Here is a 16920-nt window from a genome sequence, read left to right on the forward strand (position 1 = left end):
TGCTCTTTCAAAAAATAGAATTTTCTTAATGAAAATGACAGTACCCATTTGCTATTGTTGACTCACTTTGGCAATAAAGTTTTTGGTTTTTTTTGGGGGGGTTTGTTTGGTTTTTTTGTGGGGCAATAGGGGTTAAGTGACTTGCCCAGGGTCACACAGCTAGTAAGCGTCAAGTGTCTGAGGTCGGATTTGAACTGAGGTCCTCCTGAATCCAGGGCCAGTGCTTTATCCAGTGTGCCACCTAGCTGCCCCCAGTAAAGTTGTTCTTACAAAAAATAAAATTTGTTTTTAATATTAAAAAAAAGAATGGGTGCTGTGTTTAGTCAAAAGTTTTTTCAGCATCTATTGAAATAATCATGATTTCTGTTTGTTTTGCTATTGATATGGTCAATTATGATGGCAGTTTTCCTAATATTGAACTAACCCTTTTTTCCTGGTATATAATCCTTGTGATATATTGCTGTAATCACCTTTCTAGTCTTCTATTCAAAATATCTGCATCTGTATTCATTAGGGAAATTGGTCTATACTTTTCTTTCTCTGTTTTAGCTCTTTCTGGTTTAGGTAGCAGCACCACATTTGGGTCAAAAAAGGAGTTTGCTAGAACTCTTCACCTATTTTTTTCCAAATTGGTTTTTTTTTGGGGGGAGGGAGGGTATTGCAATTAATTGTTCTTTGATTCTGCTCATCTCACTCATCATCATTTCATGCAAGTCCTTCCAGGCTTCTCTGAACTTCTCCTGCTCATCATTTCTCGCAGCACAATAGAATTCAATTACACACATTTTACACAGTATCATCAACATTATGCATTGATCAACTGTGATAGACTGGATTCTTCTCATCAACACAATGGTACAAGAAAGCTCCAGGGGACTCACAATGGAAAAGGCTCTCCAAATCCAGAAAAAAAAACGAACTATGGAATATGGATGCTGATTGAACCATAATATCTCTTTTGCTTTTGGTGCTGTTGTTTTTCTATTTTAAGATTTTCCCTTATTGCTCTGATTCTTCTCTTATAGCATGACTGATGCAGAAATATGTTTCATTTTGTTATGTATGTGTATATGTGTATGTACATATATATGTACATATATGTACAGATATGTATAGATATGTGTGTATACATATATATATATATATAATATCAGATTACCTGTTGTCTGGGGGAGGAGGGGAGGGAGGGAGAAAAAATTTGAAATTGGAAATCTTATGTAAACAAATGTCGTACATGTAACTGGAAAATAATAAAATAAAATAAAATAAAATAAAATTTATAGAAAAAATTGTTCTTTGAATGTTTGATAGAATTCACTTGTGAACCCATCTGGCACTGGGGATTTTTTCTTACTGAGTGCATTAATGACTTATTCAATTTCTTTTTCTATGATGTGGTTATTTAGGCTTTCTATTTCCTAATCTGTTAACCTATGCAATCCAAATTTTCATAAATATTCATTGATTTTTCTCAGATTCTCAGATTTATTGGCATATAATTGGACAAAATATTTCCTAATGATTGCTTTAATTTGTTATTCATCAGTGGTGATTTCATCCTTCTCATTTTAGTTTAGTTGCATGCCTAATTCTTGATCCATTCTTTCTTTATTTAATTGACATAAGAATGTAGAGAAAGAAATTTTCCCCTAAGTATATGGAGGCAGTATACATTTTTTGTTTTTGAGGCAGCATTTTTAAACAAAACAAACTTTAAATTCAGAAGGTATATTACCAAAAGAAAAAAAAGGGATCACAAGGAAAAGAAAATAGCAAGTGAATCAGCAGTCAGGGTCTAGATGAGAAGAGAAAAGAGGCAATAGAATGAAAGCAAGAAGCTTCAATCACAGGTCTCATTCCTTCTCTTTCACACATTCTTTGTAGAGACAGAAAAAAGATGGAAAGTATGAAAATACATAATGAAGGGAAAAACACAGGTAAAATAGAAGAATGAAGATGAATATAAATCATTAATAAAACTGAAAAGATGATACAATTATACAACAAATCCAAAAATAGGCTTTTTATTTATTTTTTATTTTATTTTAATTAATTTATTTATTATTTTGTGCTGGGCAATAAAGGTTAAATGACTTGCCCAGGGTCACATAGCTAGTAAGTGTCAAGTGTCTGAGGCCAGATTTGAACTCAGGTCCTCCTGAATCCAGGGCCAGTGCTTTATCCACTGTGCCACCTAGCTGCCTTCAAAAACATGCTTTTCATAAGAAAGATATTTGAAATATGATGAATGATATAGAGCTATTATGAGGGAATGGAAGAAAGTTTATTCTTATGCAGACAAACTAAAAAAAGCAGTAGTAACAATCATGATCTCAGATAAGAAAAAATAGATTAATTTATATATATATATATAATTTATTAATTTAGAATTTTCCCCACCTTACATGGAAAAACAAATTGTAACACCAATTTTAAAACTTTTGTGTTCCAAATTCTCTTCCTTCCTCCCTATCCCACCCTTAAGAACTCAAACAACTGAATATAAGTCATATATGTGCAGTCATGCAAAACATAGCTGAAAAAAAACTTTAGAAAAAGGAACTAACAACAACAAAATACACTTCCATCTGCATTTACAAACCATCAGTTCTTCCTCTGTAGGTGAATTGCATTTTTCATACATCCTTCAGAGTTGTTTTGCATCATTGCATTGCTGAAAGTAACTAAATCATTCATAGCAGATCATCTTACAATATTGCTTTTAATTTGTATACATTTGTATACATTACATTTATATAGTACTTTAAAGCGAGATTTATTTCCTTACAAAACACCCATGAGATAGATTATTGCTACAATAGCTTACATTTGTGTAGTACCTTATATCTGACAAATAATTTTTTTCACAAAAGTTCAGCCAATAAGTACCATCATCATCATGATCATCATGAACCTCATCTTACATTGCTCTTGCCTCTGCTTAAAATTTTTTCCCCAGTTACTATTGCTAACTTTGTTTGCCTCCATCCTATTTGTTCCCCATGATATTTGCTCTATTTTCTATCTTCTTCTATCCTATCCCTCCTCAAAAGTGTTTTGCTTCTGACTACCTCTTCCCCAATCTGCCCTCCCTTCTTTCACTCATCCCCCCCTTATCCTGTCCCTTCCCACTTTTCTGCAGGGCAAGATATATTACTATACCCATTTGAGTGTGTATGTTATTCCCTATTTTAGCCAATTCTAATGACAGTAAGGCTCATTTACTCCCCCACCACCACCCCCATCTTCCCCTCCACTCCCTAAGCTTTTTCTTGGTTCTTTTCTATAAGATATTATACCACAGTACAACTCTCCCTTTCCCTTTCTCCCAATGTGATCTTCTTACCCCTTAACTTTATTTTAAATATGTCATCATGGGGCAACTAGGTGACACAGTGGACAAAGCACCCACCCTGGACCCAGGAGGACCCTAGCCCAAATCTAGCCTCAGACAGAAGACATCCCCCAGATTTGTGACCCTGGGCATGCCACCCCACCCTGACTTCCCCACAAAAAAAGATAAACAAAAAATAAATGCTTTATACATATCATACCTTCCTAATCAATTACTACCTATGCCTTCTATCTAAATTTATTCCTCTCAGCTGTCCTAATACTGAGAAAATTCTTAAGAGTTAGATGTATCTTCTTCCATGTAGGAATGTAAAGAGTTTAATCTTTTAACATCCCTCATAATTTCTTTTTCTAGTTTACCTTTTTATGCTTCTCTAGAGTCTTGTGGTTGAAAGTCAAATTTTCTATTCAGTTCAGGTATTTTCATTATGAATGCATGAAAGTCCTCTTTTTCATTGAAGTCTCATTTTCCCCCTGAAAGATTATATTCAGTTTTGCTGGGTAGGTGATTTTTGGTTGTAATCTCAATTCCTTTGCTCTCTGGAATACCATATTCCATGCCCTCTGATCCTTTAATGTAGAAGCTGATAGATCATGTGTTATCTTGACTATATCTCCACAGTACTTTGTTTCTTTCTGGCTTCTTGAAATATTTACTCCTTGACCTGGGAGCTCTGGAATTTGGATGTGATGTTCCTGGAAATTGTCATTTTGGGATCTCTTTCAGGAGGTGATCAGTGGATTCTTTCCATTTCTATTGTACCTTCTGCTTCTAGAATATCAGGGCAATTTTCCCTGACAATCTCTTGGAAGATGATATCTAAGCTCTTTTTTTTTAATCATGGTTTTAGGTGGTCCAATAATTTTCAAATTATCTCTCTTAGATCTATTTTCCAGGTCAGCTGTTTTTCCAAAGAGATATTTAACATTCCCTTCTATTTTTTCATTCATTATTTGCTTTACTGTATCTTGACTTCTCAAATAAAGTCACTAGTTTCCATTTGTTCATTCCTAATTCCAAGTCTTTTTTTTTTGGTGAAGCAATTGGGATTAAGTGACTTGCCCAGGGTCACACACATTCCTAATTCTTGGGCAATTATTTTCTTCAGAGAGCTTTTACATTTGGCTTTTCAGGATGCTGACCTTTTCTTCATGACTTTCCTGCATCACTCTCAATTCTCTTTCCATTTTTTCCTCTACCTCTCTTACTTTATATTCAAAGTCCTTTTTGAGCCCTTCTATGGCCTGAGACCAATTCGTATTTTTTCTTGGAAGCTTTAGATATAGGAGCTTTGACTTTTTTATATTCTTCTGAGGGTGTATTTTCATCTTCCTTGTCACCAAAGAAACTTTCTATGGTCTATGTTTTTTTCTGTCTGTTCATATTGCTAGCCTATATCTTGAGTTCTAACTCCTTCTTAAAGCAGGGCACTGCTTCCAGGACAGTGTCCCAAGCTTCAGGGAGCCCCAGGTAGTATGATTTTAGGAGAGACACATTTTTTACTTGCCTGGTCTTTGTTCTTGTCTGTAAATAGCCCCAGGCCTACTTAAGTAGGCTTAAACCCATAAACAAAATTCTGTTTCACTGTGGTTGAAAGCTCTGGGTGAGCCTGCACCCCTCCGCCACTATTCTAGAAGGCTTCCTGGTTTCCAGCATGGGAAAAACAACTGAGTTCTGCCTCAGTGCCAGCAGAGACCCCTGTAATCTCCCCTTGGCCAACTGTTCAACCCTTTCACCAGACCGTGAGCTGAATTCCAGAAGCTGCCACTGCAGCCAATTCAGAGACTCCAGGAGGTCTATTTATGTGATGCACCCTGCCTGGTGCTGAATCTGTGTTGGCATGGCCACAGGGCTTCACTACCACCCTGGTACATGCTGAACTTCTAAATAGTCTTTGGATGGAAAATTATCTCATACTTCCTTTTTGTGGATTCTGCTTCCCCAGGAATTGTCTTATGGCAGTATTTAGAGGTTTAGGGGGTGATTATGTGTGGATCTCTGAGAGGTTACTGCCTTTCCTCTGCCATCTTGGCTCTGCCCCCCCCCCAACAGATTTATTTAAAAGAGATAAGCAGGAAAACTGCATTATAGACAAGGGCATGATAGACAATTAAATAATATAAATATTTAATATACATTTACTGAATTTCATAGTATCTAGGTATTTAAAGGAAAAATTAATAAAATTTGAAGGAAAAAAGCAAACTATAATAGCTGCAGAACTCTATGTGCCTCTTTCATACATAGAGAAATCCGACAAAAATATAATTAAGAAATGAAGGAAGTGAAGTGAACAAAACTTTAGAGAAGTTAGTTATAATACATTTCTGGTAATCATTACAAGGGGGTAGGACAAAATATACATCTCACCGAGCAGTGCATGATGCATTTATGAAACTGATCACATACTAGGGCATAATTATCTCATAAACAAATACAGAAAAACAGAGATTTTAAACCTATCCTTTACTGTGTTTCACCCAATAATAAGTATAATGAAAATTTTATGAAGGATTCAAACTTTAAAGTAATATATAAAAACTAATGAATCAAAGAAAAAAACATGGAATCAATCATTTAAAAACATGAGAACAATAAGATAATATGTCAAAACCTGAAGTATAAAGACAAAGCAATCTTTAGGATGAAACATTTTCATTGACATTAGGGAGAAGGGACAGATCATTGAAATGGGCCAAATTGAGTCTAAATTTGGTGGGGGCAACTATAATAAAAATTTATGGTTTAATATATAATCCTTTCTTCTTTTTTCTTTGTATATGGAAATATTCCTGTTGTTAGTGTTTGTCAAGTTAAGAAGTATGACAAAAACTTTTATATTTAGATATCATTTTAAAGTTTGTAAAAATATTATATATACACACATGTGCACATTATGCATATACTTGTATATATTTATAAAAGTACATTTAAAGGCATGCATATTTAATATAGTAATATATGTGTTTATTATGTGTTATACATATTATATACATACATATATGCATATATACACATACATATAATCTAATATTGTCCTCAAAACAACTCTAATACCAATGCTATCATTATTGTTATTCTTATTCTCTAATTTACAGGTATGGGAATTTAAGATCAGTTGGACTATCAATTTGCCTAGGACCAGGCAACTAGTATGTCTTTGTGGTAGAATTTAATCCAGATCTTCCTAACTACTAGTTCAAGTGTTTATAATTCCATACAGCCTCGATTTTAGAATGTGATATATTCTTTTATTAGAATCTTCACCAAAAGTTGGAGTAATTACAAGTATAATTACATGTTAGTGCCAAAAGCCTTCTGAAAAAGTAAAGTACTAGCCATTATAAAAACATTTTCATTACCTATCATCATAGAGAGCAGAAATGTTTTACATAAATGAATTTTTCTTATAGCTAAAATTTGTCCTCTTAAGTACAAAAACAGGTGTTTTTTTTTTAATTTGGTCATTTGGTTTGAGAATCTTTTTGAAGGTATATTGCATAATTTGAACTTGGAGGATAATGATTGTGGGTTCAGTCTATTCGGAATTATTGCCCTCAGCATCAATAACAAATATCTTTTGGTCTATGAAGAAATTAGGGTAGAAGATCAAATGTGGGAACCAGTTAGGCTCTTGGCAGGTTTTTGTCAGTTATACCCTTAAGAGACAAGGCCCTATTCTACCTCTTGAACATTCCTAATGTGATGATGGGAAATGGAGTCATAATGTCATACACAGATTACTCAAATCAAGAGCCCTTCCAATTCTGGTTGACCATGGCCAATAGGCTATTACTGCTACTTCATAAGGAAACAGAGTCAGGCCCACCTTTGTTAAAGCAATTTCATCAAGTGCCTGACTCTTTTTGCAATTTGAGCTATGTTTGATAATTAGATCTTAACTTTTACTCAGTTTTACTCAGTTCCAGCACTGGCTCAGGCTTTTCCTGATTCTGACTTTTTTCCTTTAGCATTCTGTTGATTCCTGAATTGAACTTGAATATTGATGAGTCTTCCCTGCTAACCTATGCACTTTCCCCATCCTTCCCTCTTCCTCCCCCTGTGCTTCTTGTGCTCTCAGAGGTCCTAAGCTGGCAGTTTCTTTCTGAATCCATATGTCTACTGCCCCCTGAGTTAGACAAATTAGCAGCTTTCTAACTATTCCTATCTTTTGATTTCATCCAGTGACATTTCCAGAGCTTTAAGCATTTTACATAGCAATCTAACACTTGAAGTATGTAGGAACAGCCCAAAATTGTAAAATATGCCATAAAAGTATATTTTGTCCAGAATAAAATTGACAAAATTCCTTTATTCTAGAATCTTACAATCAGTAATATGAAAGGGATTGGCTTTTTAAAGGTAATTTTCGGTGAAAGACAAGACATGCTTGTGTTTGTTTTATAATAAAAAAAAATTTAAGAGCACTGAACTATATTAACACAACAGTTTTTACTTCTTCCCTACTTATATCTCTTCAAAGGTGTTAAGTGAAAATGAATTAGGTTGAAGAAAGGAGCCAAAATCAATTTTATTAACATAAATAACATTTAAATTCATTATTGGCTCTCTTCTTTCATGGAGATGGAGATGGAGATGGAGAAGGAGAAGGAGAAGGAGAAGGAGAAGGAGAAGGAGAAGGAGAAGAAGAAGGAGGAGAAGAAGAAGGAGAAGAAGAAGGAGAAGAAGAAGGAGGAGGAGAAGAAGAAGAAGAAGAAGAAGAAGAAGAAGAAGAAGAAGAAGAAGAAGTAGTAGTAGTAGTAGTAGTAGTAGTAGTAGTAGTAGTAGTAGTAGTAGTAGTAGTAGTAGTAGTAGTAGTAGTAGTTGTAAAACAGTTACCCAATTAACCAGATTCAGCCTGGTAAGGTGGCTATAATTAAAACTTCAAAACAAAACACACAGGTATAGTAATATACACTAATATATTGGGCAAGGGATTCTCAGCTGTCATTTAGTCCCACTGCTTTGCAAAAAAAAAAAAAATTCAACTCATCTCATTACTATATTCCCCATGGGTCTCTGTTTCTATGACGAGCCAAAGAGTTTGAAAGAGTTTCTTACCTATTAACATCCCAGACTTTGCCAGTTGTATCCAATGAGGAAGATGCTACAAAATCTCCACAGGAATGCCATGTGCAGGACCAGACTGCATGACTGTGTCCTCCCAGAGTCAGAATGCAGTCACCTTTGACCAGATCCCACAATTTCACTGTCGTATCTCCACTAGAAGTAGCCAATTTGGTACCACTGTTAAAGAGAATAGTGAAGAATGAATGTGTTGGAGTATATGCACATATGATTTCAATTATTTCTTAAAATAAATGGAAATCTGCAATGAAAGTTAATTTGTTATTATCTGAATTCCTACATATCTAAGTAGAAAAGTGGGCCTCACTGTTAAAATGCAAACTAGTAGAAGAGAGCTCTTTCTGTTCATTTAATCAATCAATCAATAATTATTACATACTGTAGGCAAGGCATCACACAAGGGATTGCACATAATATAAAGTTGTGTGACACATTGACCTTGACTTCAAGAAGCTTGAAGATCAGTAAAATAAATCTCACACACACACACACACACACCACACACACACACACACACAGACATCTAAGATTTCAGGCTATAAGTGATGGCATCATATATCTAGTACAAAGTAAATGATGTAAGACTATAGAAATGGAGGGATCAGTCCTGGCTGGGATGATGGGCAAAGGTATCCCAGAGAAAAAAGAACTGAAGCTGAGTGTTGGAGAATGGTTCAAAAAATGGGACATGACAAAAAGAATTTTCGACAATGCATATCCATGGCCCTTTGGTTTCTGAGGACAGTTACTATTCGTGGAGCCTGTAACTGTTTGACCTCTGTCTCTTCATTTCACAGTATGCCTTGACTTAAAAAGTCTCATTCAGGTCTACCAGCCTTATCTTTCTTCTATTATCATTTTACATCACTCCCTGGAAAATAAAATTAGTTCATGTAACTCTTATTATTTTTCTTCTTAAAAAGGAAATATTATTTGTTAGCTGTCCTTGAAATTTTCTCTAATTTTTCCAGACCTCTTTTAGTCTATGGAGGCTAAGGTTATGCATACAATAGGACAGCCTTTGGCCTCAGTAGGACAGTCAGCTGCCCATTTCTATGATAGGTTTTTGGATTCTGGAAGGTTCCCCTTTCCACAAACAGCTCATCCATCTATTAGCTCATGCTTATAATTCTCACAAGGAACAGAAGATGTTTTTTCAATAATTAATAGAAGTTTAATTTGGGGAACAGCAGTTATATACAAGGGTATACATGATTGATATCGGATCTTTTTCTAATGTTAGGATTTAATAATGGAAAAGATACTTTATTGTCCGAAATGGAGAGAAGGGACATTAAGAGATGAGACAAAAAGAACAGAGAGAGGAACAGCTAGAGGAAGAAACTCAGATTTCACTAGCTTCACAATTTATTCATGGGAAGAAAATTATGGGAGGGGGTATAAATAAAGACACATGAAATGAGAAAGACTTGGGACAAGATACTTGGATGAAAGAAAAGACTTCTTGCCTAGTCTATTAACAGGATTGAGATAAGTACCCAGAAAATTAGAAAATTAGTTATAATTTTGAGTGAGAGGACATGAGGTCACATCTTAGAAATGTCATTTACTGCCTATTTGACTTTGGACAAGTTATTCCCAGGGCCTCATTTTTCTCATTCTTAAAATGCGTGGGTTAGATGAAACGGCCTCAACAGTCTCTTGTATCTCTAAGCAGAGCAAAATGTGATCTTAAAGGATCTTCTCTAAAAAGGACTCTTCCTTGTATCCACAAGATTCCCTGATAAATGTAGTCATCACAGCGATGATCATTCAATGAAACTCTGATTATCAAAGCAGATCAATATATTCATTTAAGGTACTTGCCACTTGCACAAAGATAATCTTAAGGTCCTGTGGTAAGATTATCAAAATTTGGCTGACTGATTGAGATGAGCCACACCTGGCTTGCCTTGGGTCATGTGTGCTGCTGATGTCAGCAGGAGAAACCACTCTCCACAGGCAGTTTTGAAGGACTTCCCCTTTTGGGGGTGGAAGAGTAAACGCTCACTGAGGGGAGCTCAGTCTCTTCTGGAGTGACTTTCCTTCTGGTGGTGCGAGCAGCAGGAGTAGAGGAGTCCTGCAGGCCCTTGCTGTAAAGCTATTTTTCCATTGAAGCTATATGACCCCTGCTCTTTTGAATTAGCTGAACTGGAAGTGAGTTTGGGGATTGTATAGACTTAGGTTAGAGTTAGGAGGATTTTCCGTATTTCTTTTTCCCATTCCCTTGTCTTTGATTTTATTAATTTCACCTTTGCTGTTTTATTTCATTCCCATTAATAAAACCTGATTCATTGTGGAAAAGAGGTTGTTAGGCTCCTTTCTTATTGGCCTGGGAGAAATATATAAAAGGGTAGTTCAGAGGAGAGGGAGCTTTGGACCTAGAGGTCCCTCATTATTTCCTGGACCCCAATATCATGGTGAGCCACTCAATTAACTCTCCATATGTTAAATATGGCCCTCACAGTCCAAATGGCAGAGGAAATTCCTACAAAGGCTGAAATCCTCCAAATGCTACTATTTGGATTTCACATTTATAATTAATTTCATATTTCTTGCCTTCTCAATGGTTGGGGGGAAGGATGGCAGAAAGGGAGAGAATTGAAAACTCAACATTTATTTTTTTTTATTTTTTTGTGAATCAAAATGAAACTTTAACTTTTTGTTTGTTTGTTTGTTTGTTTCTGCAAGGCAGGGCTATAACTTTTTTTTTTTTTGCAACAAACATTAATTTTATTTTTTCCAGGTACATGTAAGGGTAGTTTTCAACATTCATTTTCATAAAATTTAGAGTTCCAAATTTTTCTCCCTCCCTTCCTTTCCTCCCTCCTCCACAAGACAGCAACCAAGTTATATATGTACAATCCACAAGTGCTTTTTTCATCAGTTCTTTCTATAGGGGTGGATAGGATGCTTCATCATCAGTCCCTTGGGATTATTTTGGATCACTGTATTGCTGAGAGTAAAGTCATTCACAATTGCTCATTGAACAATACTGCTGTCACTATGCACAATATCCTCCCAGTTCTACTCACTTCAATATACATCAGCTCATGAGTCTTTCCAGGTTTTTCTGGGATCATCCTGTTTGTCATTTACTATAGCACAATACCATTCCACTACAATCATATACCACAGCTTCTTCAGTCATTCCTCAATTGATAGACATTCCCTTGATTCTCAATTCTTAGCCACCACAAAGAGTTGATGTAAATATTGTTTTGTACAATTTGCCCCCTTTTCTCTTTGTCATGATTACTACTGTTAACTGTTTCCATTCCATCCTATTCCCTTCCCCATGATATTTATTCTATTATCCATCTTTCATTCTATACCTCTTCAAAAGGAATTTGCCACTGTCTGTCCCCTCCCCCAATCTGCCCTTCCTTCTCTTGCCCCTCTCTCTTTATTCTCTTCCCCATCTATTTTCCTGCAGGGTTAGAGAGATTACTCCACCCAATTGAGTGTGTATGTGTATGTGTGTGTGTGTGTGTGTGTGTGTGTGTGTGTGTGTGTGTGTGAATTCCTCCTAGAGGAAACTCTGATGAGTTTAAGGTCTTTAAGCCTTTTCTGATGAGTATAAAGTTCTTTTACTGTCCTGCTCCTCCCCCAACTCTTCCTCCACTCCATAAGCCCTTTCCTGTTTCTTTCATGTAGGATTTTACCCCATGCTACTTCTGCCCTTCCCCCTTCCCCAGTGAATTCCCCTCAACCCTAAATTTAACCCTAAAGATGTCATCATGGGGCAGCTAGGTGACACAGTGGACAAAAACATCCACCTTGGACCCAGGGGGATCCAAGCCAAAACTTGGCCTCAGACACAATACAGTCACCCACTGCACAACCACAGGTATGTCCCCCAACTCAAATTTTTTATGGTTCTCTAGGGTCTTCTATTTGAAAGTCAAATTTTCCATTCAGTTCAGGTCTTTTCATCACAAATACCTGAAAGTCCTATTTTTCATTGAAGTCCCATTTTTTGCTCTGAAAGATTATGTGAGTTTTGTTGGGTAGGTGATTTCTGGTTATAATCCCAATTCCTTTGCCCTCTGGAATATCATAATCCATGCCCTCTGGTCTTTTAATGTAGAAGCTACTAGATCTTGTGCTATCCTGACTGGGGCTCCACAGTACTTGAATTCTTTCTTTTTGGCAGCTTGCAATATTTTCTCCTTGACCTGAGAGCTCTGGAATTTGGCTATAATATTCCTAGGAGTTTTCCTTTTGGTATGTCTTTCTGGAGGTTATAGGTGAATTCTTTCAATTTCTATTTTACCTTTTGCTTCTAGAATAGCAGGACAATTTTCCTAGACAATTTCTTGGAAGATGATGTCTAAGCTTTTTCCTTGATTGTGGTTTTCAGGTAGACCCATAATTTTCAAATTATTTCTCCTGGACCTATTTTCCAGGTCAGCAGTTTTTACAAGAAGATATTTTACATTGCCCTCTATTTTTAATTCATTTGGATTTGCTTTTTTCTTTTTTTTTTTTAGTGAGGCAATGGGGTTAAGTGACTTGCCTAGGGTCACACAGCTAGTAAGTGTTAAGTGTCTGAGGCCGGACCTGAACCCAGGTACTCCTGACTCCAGGGCCGGTGCTCCATCCACTGTGCCACCTAGCTGCCCCCTGGATTTGCTTTATTTTATCTTGGTTTCTCATAAAGTCTCTAGCTTCCATTTGTCGAATCCTAATTCTTAGGCAATTATTTTCATCAGAGTGCTTTTGTACCTCCTTTTTCATTTGGCCAATTTGGCTTTTCAAGCTGTTGACATTTTTCTCATGTCTTTCCTGAATCACCCTCATTTCTCTTTCTGCTTTTTACTCTACCTCTAACTTTTTTTTTCAAAGTCCTTTTTGATTGCGTTTATGGCCTGAGACCAATTAATATTTTTCTTGGAATCTTTAGATATAGGGGCTCTGACATTGATATCTTCCTCTGAGGGTACACCTCGATCTTCTTTGTCACTGAAGTAACTTTCTATGGTCCTCACCTTTCTCTGTCTGCTTATCTTGCCTTTCTTTTACTTGACTTTTAGCTCCTTAAAGTGGGGCACTGTTTCCAGGCTGTAGTATCCCAAGTTTCAGAAGTCCCAGCTGGTATGATTTAAGGAGGATCAAATTCTTCACTTGCCTGGCCTGTTCCCTGGTCCATAGTTGACCCTATACCAACTTGTTAATCAACCAACTTTATGTATTGTGGTTGTCAGGTCTGAAGAGCTTGTGCCCCTCCCCCACCTGGGCCACTGCTACTGGAGCCTACCTCCTGGTTCCCAACAGGGGTGAAAAACCCAAGTTCTGCCTCAGCACCAGCATAGACCCCTGTAGTTTCCCCCCTGCCATGGGCTTAGCCCTCTCACCAGACTGTGAACTTAGTTCCAGATGACACTGTATTCAGCGGCTGGGGGGGGGGGTATCCTTCTCTGGTGAGGCCTTCCTGGGACTGTTTCTGTGTCAGGGTGACTGTGGGATTGAGCTCCACTCCTGTCTCAGCACAGCAGCTCCCTCCTTCCAAACTTCAAAGCAGTTCTTGTTTAGAAAATTATTTAAGCAATTCTTCTGTGGGTTTTGCTGCACAGGAGTTGTCCTATGGCATTATTTCAATGATTTCTGGAGCAATCATGTCATGAGTTCGAGAGCTCACTGACCATTTAAAAATAATGTTAAAAACAAATTTATTTTTTTAAATACTACAATTTCAGGATGTTAGTATGCTAGTAGCATCAAGTCCCATGCTATTAAATGGGGACTTCTTGATAAAAAAAAATCATAAACAGCCTAAACAAGATTGACCTTTCAGGAAAAACAAAATGGAAAAATAAAAGTGACTTGTAGAGACTATGACATGAGGTTGCTTGGCTAGTTCTTTGAGTTAACACATCATTAAATATATCTGGGCTGAGCACTAAAGATACTCAGTGAATCAGGGCAAAAGTTGAATAAGAATTAAAAGCATTTTAGATTGTACCTAGAAAGTTGTGCTGTATCTTTTAAGATCCCAAGATGACCCATGGTGCAAAATTCATCTTTTTAGTGGAAAAGTTTCCTTCACTAGTTAAATTAAAAGTCCTGACCATAAGAGGGGTGGGTGGAGGAGAGAAAGATCAGAAAAAGGAGGTGGTGCGGGGGGGGGGTTCATGTTACAAAAGTTAGGAATGTAAGAATGACATTTATAGTGCCCCACTGTTACCTAGAAAGTATAAACAAAACAAAAAAGTCCTAGAGGTATGTCTCTGATACTTCTGTGGATAATCTCTTGAAGAATGGAGACGAGAATTATACAGAATGAGAAGGCATGGATCAATTGCAAGCCATATTGTTGGAGGTAACAATCACAATAATGATATAAAAGCCCCATAAAGTCAGCACATTTCATGACTTAATAAGGAAATTGAACAAAAGACATATTCTTCTTTCTATATTTCATCTAAAGGAAGTTTCTATAACAAGTCGATATAAATATGACTTCATAGAGGTCAAAATCCTTTATTGGTGGCACCTGACAAAGTAGGAGCAGCATGACAATATTTAATAGGTTAGATCTCCCATGACACTAGACTGAGGCTCAGCCTATTATCTTTCTGTCCAAAGCATTTGTAATGTGCTGTCTCCCATATCATTAGTAACACAGGAGAGGGAAAGTTCAGAAGTAAAGTGGAATGAGTGTGCATGATTAATGGCCATAGCCATGTGGAATCTATGAGGAGGAACCACAGGTACATGATGGATACATATACTTGGCATACTCAGGACATTAGAAGAAGATTGGAATCCTACTATGCATTTTATGATGAAGCTGACTTTCTTTGAAACTGAATGTGTCTCTCCTTCTAAAGATAGTTTTCCAGTGAGTTTTGTTTCAAGGACTAGCCAACCCACAATGAGAATTCAAGTGATGCTTTCTGTAAGTGCTTGCTCATAGAAGAGGTGTTTCTGTGGGTGGATAGAAGGTAACATGTTGCAATGGAAAGAGAGCTGGAATTGTGAATCAGAGGTTTGGGGTTCAAATCTCTAGTCTACCACCTAATCTTGGGTGATTTGGGCCAGTCACAACCTTTCTGGGCCTCAGTCTTTGGACCTAAATGATGAAAAGCCTGGACTGGATGGTCTCTAAAGTCCCTCCCAGCTCCTCAGCTTGACGGTTATTCAATATTCTCATTGCAGTGATGGATAGTAGTGAATCTTGAAATGTCAGAATGCTGAGAGTTAAAATTACAAATGTCCAAAAGTACAAGGGAAAACCTTAGTATCGAGAGGAGCACATTTCCAATGAGGACATGTGTCCACTTACTATCTGTGCCCTTGGAAAATCCCTTTTCAATTCTGGGCCTCAAGTTTTATCATCTTTAAAATTAGCTATGTTGGACTAAATGACCTATGAGGTCCACCTCTAAATCTATGATCCCTAGACACCATCCGGTTTGTATAATGGGTATTTCTTCTTTTCCCCTTACAACTTGGGGCTTAACTTCCTAAGACTGATAATTATGATGTAGTATCCTTCAATCAAAACAATTCCAGAGAAAAATTGAAATGGCCCCACCATTTCAACTATTTGTTTGCATGTCACTGGCTTTTTCTTTTTCTTTTTTTTTTTTTTTTTAGTGAGGCAATTGGGGTTAAGTGACTTGCCTGGGGTCACACAGCTAGTAAGTGTTAAGTGTCTGAGGCCAGATTTGAACTCAGGTCCTCCTGACTCCAGGGCCGGTGCTCTATCCACTGTGCCACCTACCTGCCCCTCTTTTTCTTTTTTTTTTTCTTTCTTTTTTTTTAGAAGCTTAGATGGTCTTAGACATTTATTTAAGACAGCTGACCAAGGATGATAGAGTAAAGAAAGCACTCAGCTGAGTTCTCCCAACACTCCTCCTCCAAACAATTTGAAAACAACACCTCAAATTTAACTCTGGAATGACAAAGTGAACAAAAGGCAAGGTTGAGACATTCTTTGATCCCAGAACAACTTAGGAGGTCTGAAATAAAGGTCTGTGACATGGAGGTGAAGGCTGGCCTGTAATCCAAGGGGATTCAATAGCAGCAATGAGACTTATTAATGGCAAAAGAAGCAGCAGCAACTTCAGGAGCTCTCAAGCAAGTGTCATAAAGGGATCTGGCAACTCATTAGAAAGAGATAACAGGGGACCCCTGTGCCAGCACTGGACATAGGACTGGATACTGCTTGGCAATTCCATTGCCTACACCTATTCCTGGGTCACAGGTCAAGGGCAGAAAGGAGCACTTTCGGTCAAGAGGGAGTAGGGCCCTTAGAATATTATCACTTTGTGTCCCAAGGGACAAGGGATTGGCATCCTCCTTAGATAAGGACAAGAACCAAGAACAGGAGAGAAATGACCACACCTCTCCCCACACTGAACTACTTTGTAAGTGCTGAAAACATTCAAATCCCCACAATTAGTTTGTTGTGTTGGTTTTGTTTTTGTTTTTGTTTTTTTTGGTGGGGCAATGAGGGTTAATTGACTTGC

At 37.1% G+C, this 16920-nt stretch overlaps 1 protein-coding gene across 1 annotated transcript in view; it reads right to left on the bottom strand.

Moving 5' to 3' along the window:
- SPAG16 (sperm associated antigen 16) overlaps window positions 1–16920 on the bottom strand; it is a 1175972-nt gene that overhangs the window by 556984 nt on the left and 602068 nt on the right. Inside the window, exon 12 of the mRNA XM_043996008.1 lies at window positions 8417–8602. Within this exon, the coding sequence (XP_043851943.1) occupies window positions 8417–8602 (186 nt within the window). The remainder of the gene's footprint in view (window positions 1–8416; window positions 8603–16920) is intronic.

This window comes from Dromiciops gliroides, chromosome 3 (assembly GCF_019393635.1).
Source record: "Dromiciops gliroides isolate mDroGli1 chromosome 3, mDroGli1.pri, whole genome shotgun sequence".
NCBI classification, from domain to species: domain Eukaryota; kingdom Metazoa; phylum Chordata; class Mammalia; order Microbiotheria; family Microbiotheriidae; genus Dromiciops; species Dromiciops gliroides.